The 13,724-nt window shown below is 30.9% G+C and overlaps 1 protein-coding gene across 1 annotated transcript; it reads right to left on the reverse strand.

The window, feature by feature from the left end:
- Window positions 1–215: 215 nt before the first annotated feature.
- LOC132053051 (transcription factor MYB13-like) lies at window positions 216–1,671 on the reverse strand. Its single transcript, XM_059444859.1, has 3 exons — window positions 1,467–1,671; window positions 1,208–1,337; window positions 216–832 (listed from the first exon to the last, which is right to left on the reverse strand). The coding sequence occupies exons 1-3, from the start codon at window positions 1,597–1,599 to the stop codon at window positions 247–249; spliced, it is 849 nt and encodes a 282-aa protein (XP_059300842.1). The 5' UTR covers window positions 1,600–1,671; the 3' UTR covers window positions 216–246.
- Between the last annotated feature and the right edge of the window lie 12,053 nt (window positions 1,672–13,724).

Here is a 13,724-nt window from a genome sequence, read left to right on the forward strand (position 1 = left end):
TAAGATAAGAATCACGAGAATAATCGTTGTCTATTTTAGATTTCGTACATGTACAGTAATATATTATCGAACTTTCAACATTAATCATCCAACTAATCATGATTTATTATCACAAAACTGTCGGCCATTAGCTTCCACGCTCTCGATTATTGTACCCCAAAAAAGGCCAAAAAAACAAAACAAAAAAAAAAAATATAAGGAAAACAAACTCTGCATTTTCCGCATTTTTTTCTTTTCTTTCTAGGCTCATAATTCAGGCAATTCTATCATCAACTCATTGGACCTTGAAAAAAGATCATCCCAAAACCAGTTATCATCTAAGCTGGAATTAAGCTGGTAATCTTCATCCAATAATGACAAATCATTATTATTAGTATTATCATTAGTGTCATCGACCGGTGCCCACAGTACCTCGGACCAAAAATCGTCATCAATTTCGAGCAAATTATCCAACATTATTTGATCCCTAGAGTCATCAGCAAGAGAACTTGTAGCAGTTGTGTTTGAACATGAATCTTCACTCGATGATATTGACGACGATGAACGTACAGAAGAACTTGGTTGTTGAATCTCGGCATTTATTTTAGGACTCGATATTTTAGAATTATCCTTTGAATTTTCGGGCTCCAAATGCATGTCCGAATTAGAATTTTCGGGCTCCGAATGTATGTCCAAATTTTCTTCCGATTTTGATGTTTCCATGGTTTCTTCTTGTATCCCCGGTGTTTCTTCAGATTGAGATTTATTCATTTTCTTCTTCACACGAGTATGCCAAATGTTTTTTATTTCGTTATCTGTTCTTCCTGGTAATCTTGCTGCAATAGCAGACCACCTGCAAAAAAAATCGTCATGTCAAAATCAAACATTTTTATCGAGCCAACTCAACTCCATAATTTTACATAAACGTGTGAAAAAATCACTAAACTTTGAACAGATATTTAAATTTTAAATTTATTTCTACAAAAAAGGTAATGAGTTTACCATGCTAAAAAATTTAAACATTGAATTCACTAAGTTTGGATTCTAAATTCGCCCTTTGATTATGACAGATCATTATTGATGCTCTAAGCTAGAAATCAACTCCTACATCCTTCATGACCCACATCCTCTATTATTTAATTTGTTGTGTACTTCCATTTGGAAGGCAAAGGAAAAAAACAAGGGCAAAAAGGAAGGGAAAAAAAAAAGAAAAGAAAAAAAAACCTACCTATTTCCAAGAACTTTATGCAAGTTGATAATGGTGTCTTCTTCTTCAGGAGTAAAATTTCCTCTCTTAATATCAGGTCTCAAGTAATTAGTCCATCGGAGTCGACAACTCTTTCCACATCTTAATAGACCTGAAAATAATGACATTGTAGCGTTCATATCAAACATTTTCAGGATTTGAACGTAATGAGTAACAGAGCATCTTCAACATTATTGGCTTTACGAAAGCCAATAATGCTGACCACAAGTAAAATTAGTACCTGCAAGTTTAGGAAGTGCACGCCAATTTGGATGACCATTTTTATTAATGTAGTTGATGAGTAAATCATCTTCTTCTTTGCTCCATGGACCTCTTTTTAATCCAAGCTTCTCACAGCATGGAGATCTGCCCATTTTTCTCTGTTAAACAGTAGCCTTCTCTCTCTCTATTTGCTATGTTTTTATGTGTGTTTTATCTTTCATTTGGGAACTTGAAGCTGATATATATATAAATAAATATAAATACTACCCAGTGGAAGGGTCAGTGAAATTGAGCATTATAATAGTAATATTCCATTTTTTTTTTTAAAAAAAAAAAACCCACATGATTCTTTCGTGCGATGACGACGTGACAATTTATGTGTCTCGAAAGTTGGTTAATTACAAAAAATATTGGATTCGAGTCATTCGACCATCTTTATATTATTTTTATATGTGATGATACTATTATTACTCCATTATATAATTAATACTGGGCGACATGAAAATCCTATTGGGACTCAGTTCTTCCCATAGTTCGATTTAAATTGGACTGGAGATTTGCTCAGTTGGGTGTCATCAGGCTGAGTTTCATTTCATCGAAATATTACTATGTATATATAAGATCAAAATTATTATCATTATATAGATAGTTGCTATTGATCCCCTTAATTTTTTCATTATTTATGTATTTATATTTTAAATTTTCTTAGTGAATATCCTGACTCCTCACTTGGTGTCATTCGACTGAACTTTAACGCCATCGCCTGAAGAGTTATATATATAAATTTGTTAGTACAATTTTTGTAAATTTTTTAGATACTTTAAATTATAAAATTTTGTGACTTATAGTAATTACACAATTCTTTAGTTTCTAAATATTTAAATTTTACTTGAAAAACAAAAAAAACTGGATATTTTGAATTGAGTTTGAAAATAACGTAGGACAATACTTGATGTAATGGTGCTTATTTTTCATATGAAAGTTATATATGTCTGAGCAATAATCTACATTCACTAGAAATGAGTTTTCAGACTAGTATCTTGTATGTACCTTAGGACAATACTTGATGAAATGTTGCTTCTTTTTCCGATGGAAGTTATATATTTCTGAGCAACAACCAACATTCACTAGAACTGTGTTTTCAGACCAGTATCTGTGTAATATTTGTTGTATGTATCTGTGTAATATTTGACCTGAAACTGAAAAGAAAGAAAAAAAAGGGTATTTGAGATATAAAATTCATTTGAAAAAAATCTTTGTGAAAGTTGAGAGAAATAAGAACCATTACTTAACATAAAGAACTAGCTGTATTACAACATTTAACCTTCTTTTTTGGTTTCTCGCTCATATCTGGTATTTGTTTAGAGGGCCAAATTAACTCAAATACGCGAGGTACAAGATCCATTAAATGTAAAAATGTTTTTTTATCATAAACTTTTTCACTTACAAGACCTGAAAAATCCAATTAAGAATAAAGTACTCTTATCCATCTGCTACAATCGAGTTACAGTAAGTATTTATGAACACTTATCGTTGTAGTAATTATTTTTTTTGGTCAAACGGATACTTTTAATATATATATATATATATTACAAGATAGTTGGGGCATCCATGCCCGTTACTTGTTTTGAGTTTGCACCCATTGACGAGTCATTACAAAAAGGAATAAGTCTGTTGTAAACAGTACCCATTACATCATCAAAATACATATTACTCATTCCGTCCCAAAAAGATTATCCTCTTTTGACTTGGCACAAAATTTAAAAAATAAAGGAAGACTTTTGAAATGTATGATCCAAAACAAGCCTTAGATATTTGTGTGGCTGTAAATCATCTCATAAAGTTAAATTATTTCTAAATATAGAAAGAGGATAATTTTGTTGGGACTGAGAGAGTATAAACGAAAGGCAAGGAGGGGTCGAGCGGGGGAGGGGGGGGGGGGGACACTTGGGCAGATTCTAGGTTCCTCAGCATTTATCTTATTCCTTCATCATTCAAGTTCATTTAATTTCATGACTCATGAGATAATAGCTTGCTTTATACTCTATCTGTCCAAATTTATATGATAAACTTTCCTTTTTAGTTTGTAAAAAAAAAAATGATATATTTCCTTATTTAACAACAATTTCACTTTAAATTTTACTCCCTCCGTTCATTTTTACTTGTCCAATATTTCAAAAATAGATTTTCACTTTTACTTGTCACTTTTGCAACTACTAGTCCAATTTGCAACTACTAGTCCAAAAATAATTATCTCGTACTATGAAATCATTAGAATTCCCTATCATTTTGAATAGGGAGAAATGGATTTTTGGCCTCTTTATAATTTTTTTTTTTAGTTTTATGACATTTTTACAAGAGATCTTCATTTTTTACACATAAGAGATATGAAAAGGACATTTTCTTCTACTCAAATTATAAGAGGCCAAGAGATTTTATTTCCTCTTTTGAACAAATATGAACAAAGAAGAAGCTGGCACCTTGACAAGAAACCTTTGTCTCAATTTATGTAATATTTTTTATTTTTCAAGATTCAAACTATTTAAATTTTGAAGAACATAGTATTTTTTTAATCATATTTACATGGAAAATGAACAAAATACAATTTATAGTATTTTTGGCTTAACTTTTAAATATCAAAATTATAATTAAAATATTACGATGAACTAATCTAATTTAATTTTAAAAATTAGTTAAATTAAATCTCAAAAAGCCAAAAGCACCGCGTAAGAGACTACTTATTATGACTTATGAGAGAGTGGGGTTGGCGTTATTTAACACGTGATATATGTGTAATACAACGATTTGCCATGCTTTGTGGTCCCATGTTACGGTCACTGTCGATGAAAAATGAATGCATTTTTATTTACTAATGATAAGTTTACTCAAAAGTCCTGATGCAATGTAAATATGATTAAAAGATAAAACATATTCAGTATTTTTTGTGGCCGCTGGAATTTAATCTGGAACATCATAAATCTTAACCTACTTTGTTGACGATTGGCCTATACATTTTGACGTTTTATAATAAGTTATTCCGTATTTTATTAGGCTGATGTGATATGTAGAATTACTTAGTGGTGGATGAAAAATTTAAATCTAATGAGTTTAACTGTTAGGTTTCTTACTAGAACCTATTGTACAGTATTTTGAAATTATAGGTTGATCAAATTTTAACATTTATTTTAAATTTTTTAATGACTTCACATATGTTTGCACGTGATGCAGAAAAACATTCGGTTTAGTGAAACCCGTAAACTGCATGTTACTCCCTCCGTCCATTTTTACTTGTTCCGTATTGATTTAGCACATTCTTAAGTAGCCATAAGTAATGATAATTTTGTTGTATCACCCCTAATTATTATTAAGTTATCTAATAATCGAAATTAATCAAACATACTTTAAAAGTTATGCAGCCAATAACAATTCATTGAAGTTTCCAACCTAATAATTATTAGTAAGGGTAGAACATGTATGGAATGATAAATTATCTATTGGTTTTTCAAACTAGACAAATAACAATGGACACTATTTTTACTATAGAGTATAAGTAAAAATGGATCGAGAGAGTATACATTAAAAATAAATATTATTCCCTCCGTTTATAAATAAATGATGTTTTAGGTTTTTCATTTTGTTTCATAATAAATGGTGCTTTAAGATCTCAAGAAGAAATTGATCTTGTTATTCCAAAATTACCCTTATTTACATAATCAAGCAGGGGCGGACCCACATGTAGTGGTCCGAGTGCTCGAGCACCCATTAACCGCGCGAACTATATATTTTTATATAGAAATTTCTTAAAATTGTGATATATTGGCAGAATAGCACCCACTGTACAAAAGTTGGGGTGGGTGCTTTGGTTGAGGCCTGAGTTGAAGGGGCTCACGCGGTGAAGCGTAAGGGTTCGAATCCCGTTAACACAATTTTTTAAGAGTTTCCCCCTATTTTTCTAGCACTTGGTTTTAACATAAAATTTCTTATGTTTATTTAGCTGTTCCCACTGACTTTTCCTTCATTTCTCCAAAGTATATATTCTTTTATTTTTTTACTTTCTTTGTTCACTTTTTATTAAATTTGTTTAAATTGGTTTTCATCAACTTTTTTTAATTTTATTATTGTGTTCCAATAATTTCTTAAGTTTTGTTTTTAACTTTTCTTAATGGTTTTTTGTTATTTTTTAATTATTGTGTTCAAATAATTTTGCACTCCTATTGTATGGTTGGTAGACGGTAGCAACTTTACAGTAAAATAATATCAGCATCCACGACTTTAAAATTCTGGATCCGCCACTGTAATCAAGAATCATTAAATAGTTTTTCTTGGAAAGATTTAACTTAGAAAGAGATAAAATTTGATTAGGGATAAGTTAGTAAAAATACTCATAATTTTCTAGGAATGAATAATTTCTTAAAATGTGCTCATAAGCTAAAAACAACACTTATTATGAAACAGAAAAAAATACTACTATAGGCCAATTTAACCGGACAAATGTACCCCATATAACTTTTATCTTAGTGGTCGTTTGGTTCAAGGTATAAGGTGGGTTATCCCAGCGCTAATTTTTATACCACGTTTGGTATAAGGTATAAAATAATCCCGGAATAAATTTATACCTTGTACCAAATTATAGATAAAAATTAATCCGGACTATTTTAATAAACCCACCTTATACCTTCTTAACCGGACTAATTTTATACTGGGATATATTTTATACCATCTTTTGAAGATAAAATAATCCCACTATACGATAAATTAGTTCCGTGATTATTTTTATAATACCAAACGGACTATTTCGACTAGAACCAAACGACCACTTATAGTATTAAATGAGTGGTACGAAATTTGGTAGAAGAAATGACGTAAAAGATAATGTGAAGCCGCGAGTAGTTAGGATCAATAATATATGGTCCAACATGGGCCCCACTTCTCTGTTTGCTGCAAAAGTCCTCCGTTTGCCACGCCCCAAAGTTTTTTAAAAAAAAAAAAACTCTTTTTACCTTAATATTATCTTTATCGGGTACAATTATTATTGGTTTTCTTTCTAGGCGTAGTACATTTCCTCCACACAAATGGCATATTCTTATAGGAGCAGTTCTCAATCAATTGGCCTGCTGTACTTTTTCTCTGACCAAAGTGTTTGGTATTTCAAAGTATATTCGTTTGTTCCTTTAGAATTATCATAAAGTAAAACTTTTACCCGTAATAATTTTTTGGTTAATCCTGAAATTAAAACTTTTACCCGTAATAATTTTTTGGTTAATCCTGAAATTAAAACTTTTACCCGTAATAATTTTTTGGTTAATCCTGAAATTTTCGGCAGATACTGAAAGTTGAATAAGATTCCAATTATAAAATGCCGGGTAATAGTTGGCCAAGTAAATGCGACAAGGGATTATCCGTACTGGAATTGATGGGAATCTACTATCAATTTCTTGTTGCCGCATGTGTACACGTAACAAAAAAAGAGTTACTACTATTTGTTTCTGTTTTTGTGGGTGTGAAAGAGGGAAATACCGTTTGGATTAGTTAATTATAAATACTTGATAAGCATTGCATATTGATAAGTATTTTTGTATGCTGAAATAATTTTATAAATAAGCAGAAGTGTTGAAATTGATAATAAACACTTGATTTGGTTGCTACAAAAAAAAGTGTGAATATGCCATTCTTGTGATAAAATGGTTAAAATACCCTTAATATTCAACAAAATAATTCAAATTTAGACGTATTTTTGTAAGGAAAAGGATGAAAGACAGATATAAATAGAGAATAAGTTTTAAATTTTGTTTAATTTGAAAGATATTTTGAGAATTAGAAAAAATATTATGAATAAAAAAATCAAATTTAAAGTTATTGTAAGATAAAAAATCATAAGTTGTGGTGATGAACTTAGGACTATTGATTAATTTTGACTTATAACCACTTTGATCGTTTATCAAACGTGTAAATAAGTTAAAGGATACTTACAAGATGACTAATAAGCACTTAACTTCACGTTGAAAAGTTGATTTTATTAAAAAAAAAAAAAATATGTTACATCAATTTATTTGATTGTTGGTATATTAAGGCCCTGTTTGTCCATAGAAACCAAAAAAAAAAAAAAAATCACTTTTTTTGGAATTTTGGAGGTGGAGTTGGAGTTGTGTTTGGCCATAGTTTTTGAAATTATAGTTTTTGGTGAAATGTAGTTGTAAAAAAGTGAAAAAAGTGAATTTTTTTGAAAAATAAGTTTTTGGAAGTCCGAAATACAACTTCAAGTTGTATTCGGTATTCTTATGGCCAAATGCTAAAAAGTGAAAAAAAAATTCCGAAATAAAATGAATAATTCTTGTGGCCAAATGCCTACTAAGACTTTGTTTACTGGAGTACTATTATATGAATAGTGCTTGTACTCCTAAAAAAATTAAAACAATAATTGGATTGGAAGAAGTACCGTTTCACAAAGCATATCCAACATGTGCAAAATATTGTGGCCATAAATGCGGATTCATACAGATCGCATATCAAATGGCAATGGCTGTTGGAATAATAAATAGGAGTATAAAAAGACAGAGTAGAAGCACGATTTTGAACCGTGAAAAGTTTACCGTTATTTAAGTGATATCGTCCAAATATTGTTTATTTAGAACATATAAATAAGTCTTTTTAAGATACAGTGAAAATATTATATACTGTAAATTGATATAGCCATTCCTTAAGGGACCTGCATTTGTAGAGTTAAAATGAAATTTTCATTTTATGTATTTTCTCATGTGTTACATGTTGTAAATTGTTGTACAAAACACGGAAATAGTAAGAAATTCTTGAAAGCTTGAGGCGTGTCAATGACTGCCCTTAAGGATAATTCACCGGTAGATATGTGTATCCCCGTGATTCAACAAGCTCTTCTAGTACAAAACTAGAAATTTTAAAACTAACAAAGATTTATCTCATAAAAACCCAACAATACATAATGAGAAGAAGTACTTTTTCTATGTTTTTTCACTCATCCAAGATGAACCGATAATGTATTATATATATCAACTTAGAGCTTCTAATATCCGCCATACAAATATTTAAGAATAATAAAGACCATAAAAGCAATTGGTCAAATGACCATATTTAATTTATAAACCGTTTGGCAACGGACAAATGTTTTCCATTATGAAATGCTACCATTAAGGCTAATAAAGTATAATTAAGTCTTTGTATTAAAGCCAATAAAAACATTAGAAATAGTCCTTTTATTTTTGAGATATTAGATAAAAATATTATTTTTCTAATAATCCCCCATATATCTCAAAAATAATAGAAGAAATAAAATAAGAAGTTTTGTTGGGTTTTCACATACGAAAGACAACGCGTCGAATCGATGTCCCGTAGACTATGAATCCGTACCTAGATAAAATAAGTTTAACTTACAGAACAATTGGTGAAATTTAGAACTTCTATGAACCAAGAATTCTTTTGTAAGCCAGTGGTCTTATTCTATCACGTTATACTCGCACAATCTTTGTCGTTATCGCGGTTTTGCGCTAAGAGGCGCGCGCGTGTCCCGGTATTCATGAGTGCTCTAGAAATCTGTCACAATTTCACAGAGCGGCACCACTTCACACTCATATAGGTCCACCCATCAAGTGTATTCTGCAGAGCAATACACCACCTATAAAGGATATGGTAATGGATTAAGAGTTTATAGCTCAACCTCACTTTGCCTTGCAGCATATTGCACTATAGTCGCACACCATAGGAAGGGACATGATTTTAATAGTGCACCTTCGATCAACTCATGACTTGTTATTACCCATATGAACCTAATTCATGGGATCTCCAATCACATAGGTTGGGTTACCATCATTGTTGATCTTCTCAAGTTGACATAGTAAGTCCCATTCCCCTCGATGTTTCAGTTATCAATTTCCTTTGCAAAGGTTTAGTCAGAGGATCTGCTAAATTCATTTCTGACTTAACATAATCTATGGAAATAATTCCATCTCTTAGCATATGCTTTATCACATTATGTCTCAAACGTATGTGTCTATTTTTCCCATTGAAAGATTTATTTTTCGCTATAGCTATCGCTGCTTGACAATCACAATGCATAGACACAGAAGGTGTTGGTTTTATTCCTATTGGAATACTTGCTAAGAAGTTTCTCAACCACTCAGCCTCATTAACAGCCAACTCCAAAGCAACAAATTCAGATTCCATAGTGGATCTAGCAATTATGGTCTGTTTGGCTGATTTCCATGTTATAGCACCCCCACCAAGGGTAAACACATAGCCACTAGTAGATTTTGTCTCATCTGAATCTGAGATCCAGTTAGCATCACTGTATCCTTCTAGTACAGCGGGAAATCCACTATATTTAATACCGTAGTTCATTGTACCTCTCAAATATTTCAAGAGCCTTCTTAATGCATTCCAATGATCTTTGTTAGGATTATGAGTATATCTACTCAATCTACACAACGCATAAGCTATATCGGGTCTAGTAAAATTCATCAAATGCATTAAACTACCAATAATTTGAGCATAATAATTTTGAGAAACTGCTTCTCCATGATTCTTTTTCAATTGACTATTAGAATCAAAAGGAGTGCTCACAGGTACCACATCAAAATTTTCAAACTTTTTAAGAATTTTTTCTACATAATGTCCTTGAGTCAAAATCAAAACATCATTGTCTCTAATTATTTTCATGCCCAGAATAACACTTGCTTCTCCCATATCTTTCATGTCAAAATTTGAAGACAAAAACTTTTTGGTCTCATTTACTATATCAAGATTAGAACCAAAGATAAGCATGTCATCCACGTAAAGACATATAATAACACAATGACTATCAACAAGTTTTGTATAAACACATTTGTCTACTTCAAATGAAGTAAAATCATTACTTAACAAAACTTGATCAAATTTTTCATGCCATTGTTTCGAGCTTGTTTTAAACCATATAAAGACTTTATTAATTTACAAACTTTATTTTCTTGACCAGCCACTACACAACCTTCAAGTTGTTCCATATAAATTTCCTCCTCTAAATCACCATTTAAAAACGCAGTTTTAACATCCATTTGGTGAATAAATAATTTGTGAATAGATGCCAATGCAAATAAAACACGAATAGAGGAAATTCTAGTCACAGGAGAATAAGTATCAAAATAATCAATATTTTGTTTTTGAGTAAAGCCTTTAGCAACAAGTCTAGCTTTATATTTATCAATAGAACCATCAGGATTATATTTCCTTCTGAAAATCCATTTACAACTAATCGGTTTAGATCCCGGGGGTAAATCAACTAATTGCTAAGTATTATTTTGTAAAATGGAGTTTATTTCAGATTTGATGGCTTCTTTCCAATGAAATGCATGAGGAGAAGAAATTGCTTCAAGAAAAGTTAAAGGATCATTATCAACAATATAAGTGAAAAAATCATTACCAAAAGATTTTTCTATCCTTGTCCTTTTACTTCTCCTCAAATCCTCATTTTCAAAATCATTTTGGAGAACAGAACACTAGAAGTACTTTCTTTTTGAAAAATAGGAACATGAGAAATATTATCACGCTTTAAAGGAAAAATATTCTCAAAAAACTCAGCATTTTTTGTTTCTACTATCGTGTTGCGTTCAATCACATCACTATTGATTACAAGAAATCTATATGCAGCACTATTATTAGCATAACCAACAAACATACAATCAGAAGTCTTGGACCCTATTTTTCTTTTCTTAGGGTCCGCTAACATAACCTTGGCAAGACACCCCCACACTTTCAAATATTTCAAGTTAGGAGGATAACCTTTCCACAATTCATAAGGAGTTTTTCCGGATTTCTTGTAAGGAATTCTATTTTGTAAATGACAAGCACATAAAATAGCTTCACCCCAAAGATTGTCAGGTGCACATGAGCTAACAAGCATACAATTCATCATTTCTTTTAAAGTCCTATTTTTCCGTTCAGCTACTCCATTCGATTCGGGTGAGTATGGAGGAGTAACTTCATGAATAATTCCTTCCTTTTCACAAAAATCATTAAACAAAATATATTCTCCACCTCTATCAGATCTTACTCTTTTGATCTTCTTATTCAATTGATTTTCAACTTCGCATTTATACAACAAAAACATTTCAAAAGCTTCATCTTTATTTTTCAACAAATATACCTTTGTATATCTAGAAAAGTCATCTATAAATGTGACGTAATATCTTTTACCTCCCCTAGTCATAGTTTGTTTCAAATCTCCCAAATCAGTGTGCACTAAATCCAATAAATCAGATTCTCTAAACACAGAAGCATGTGATTTCTTAAATTGTTTAGCCTCAGCACAAATTTCACACTTATCAATACTTGAAAAATTAACATTCGAAATAAGTCCTTCGTAATGCATTTTCTTAATATAAGATGAACTAACATGTCCAAGTCTAGCATGCCATAAATCAAAAGAATCAATCAAATAAGCAGAAGTACTATTTTTTCCATTCACAACATGAGAAACATTAAGTGCAAATAAACCATGGTTACAATATCCTTTGCCCACTAAAACATTATTTTTTATTAAAGAAACCATATTGTATTCAAATAAAACCTTCACCCCAGCTTTTCCTAATAATCCCACAGAGACCAAATTGGCTTGGATATTAGGAACATGCAATACTTCGCTTAAAGCCAAAGTTTTCCGATGTGAGTTTAAGAAGAACTTTTCCTTTTCCAAGAACTTTAGTGGTTCTTGAATCACCAAGATATATAAATTCTTCTCTCTATTGACTTGGGTGTAAGACATAAAATTATTTTTATTGGCACAAATATGCCTAGTAGCACCAAGCAGTCTATTACCCAAATCACTCATATTGATTTCAATGTTCTCTCGGGAAATGACCGCAAAAATAATATCATCTACTTTATCCAAATTAATTTTTGATTCAAAGAGGATTGTCAATTTTCCCAAAAATTTCCTTGAAAGTTCTATTAATAATTTTGGGCTTGTAACCATGTTTATTTTCATTAAAAAGAGTAGAGATATACTTACCTACTTTAGTAGCATAATTCCAAAAGTTGAGTAGTTTAGCAAAGACAATTATAGTTGAAAGTATAACAAGAGTAGAAACTCCAACACCAACAAGCTTTTACTTGCCCATCCATGATTTGTAATCACAAAGAACAAGTAAATGTCCATCCGATCACGTCACTAATCTTGTACACTTCACTCTTGGATACACCATAAAGTATCAAAATCATCAAGAACATAAACAAGACTTTCTTCGACAAAATAAGGTTAAATTTTCCATGCTTCATGACAACAAGAATTATCCTTAAGATTGTTGTAAATTGTTGTACAAAACACGGAAATAGTAAGAAATTCTTGAAAGTTTTGAGGCGTGTCAAGGTAACGTCCTTAAGGATAATTCACCAAGTATAAGATGTGTATCCCCCAGATTCAACAAGCTCTCTAGTACAAAACTAGAGCCGTAAAACTAACAAAGATTTATCTCATAAAAACCCAACAATACATAATGAGAAGAAGTACTTTTTCTATGTTTTTTCACTCATCCAAGATGAACCGATAATGTATTATATATATCAACTTAGAGCTTCTAATATCTCTGCCATACAAATATTTAAGAATAATAAAGACCATAAAAGCAATTGGTCAAATGACCATATTTAATTTATAAACCGTTTGGCAACGGACAAATGTTTTCCATTATGAAATGCTACCATTAAGGCTAATAAAGTATAATTAAGTCTTTTGTATTAAAGCCAATAAAAACATTAGAAATAGTCCTTTTATTTTTGAGATATTAGATAAAAATATTATTTTTCTAATATTACATTGGGTATGTTGTTGTATTTTTTTTTATATGTTGCAATCAAATTTGTTTTTGCCTTATAATCTCACTATACATAGATTACAAATTAAACACTAATTATGTAATAATCCTTGCTAATTTGTAGAGTATTACAGGTTCTACTTTGAACACAACCTTGATAAACGGGGGTCCAAACTTATATTTCTAGTGGTGGAGCTAGAGATATTTATGTCTATTTTCCGTAAATACTACATATGACGCGTCCAAATCGCAAATCAATGGTCATAGCACGACACATTATATTTATTACGTTCACAGCAACATACAAACGGTAAAAGTTACATATAATAGGTGTTTATACCAAATCAAAAAATGTATAAAATGTGATTCAATAGAGGGGGTGCAACTGACCACTTTCATTACACTGTATATATAAGATTAATTTGTTTAGTTATGCATAAATATAAAGTTTTGTATCCCCTTAA

Source organism: Lycium ferocissimum, chromosome 4 (genome assembly GCF_029784015.1).
Source record: "Lycium ferocissimum isolate CSIRO_LF1 chromosome 4, AGI_CSIRO_Lferr_CH_V1, whole genome shotgun sequence".
Lineage (NCBI taxonomy): Eukaryota > Viridiplantae > Streptophyta > Magnoliopsida > Solanales > Solanaceae > Lycium > Lycium ferocissimum.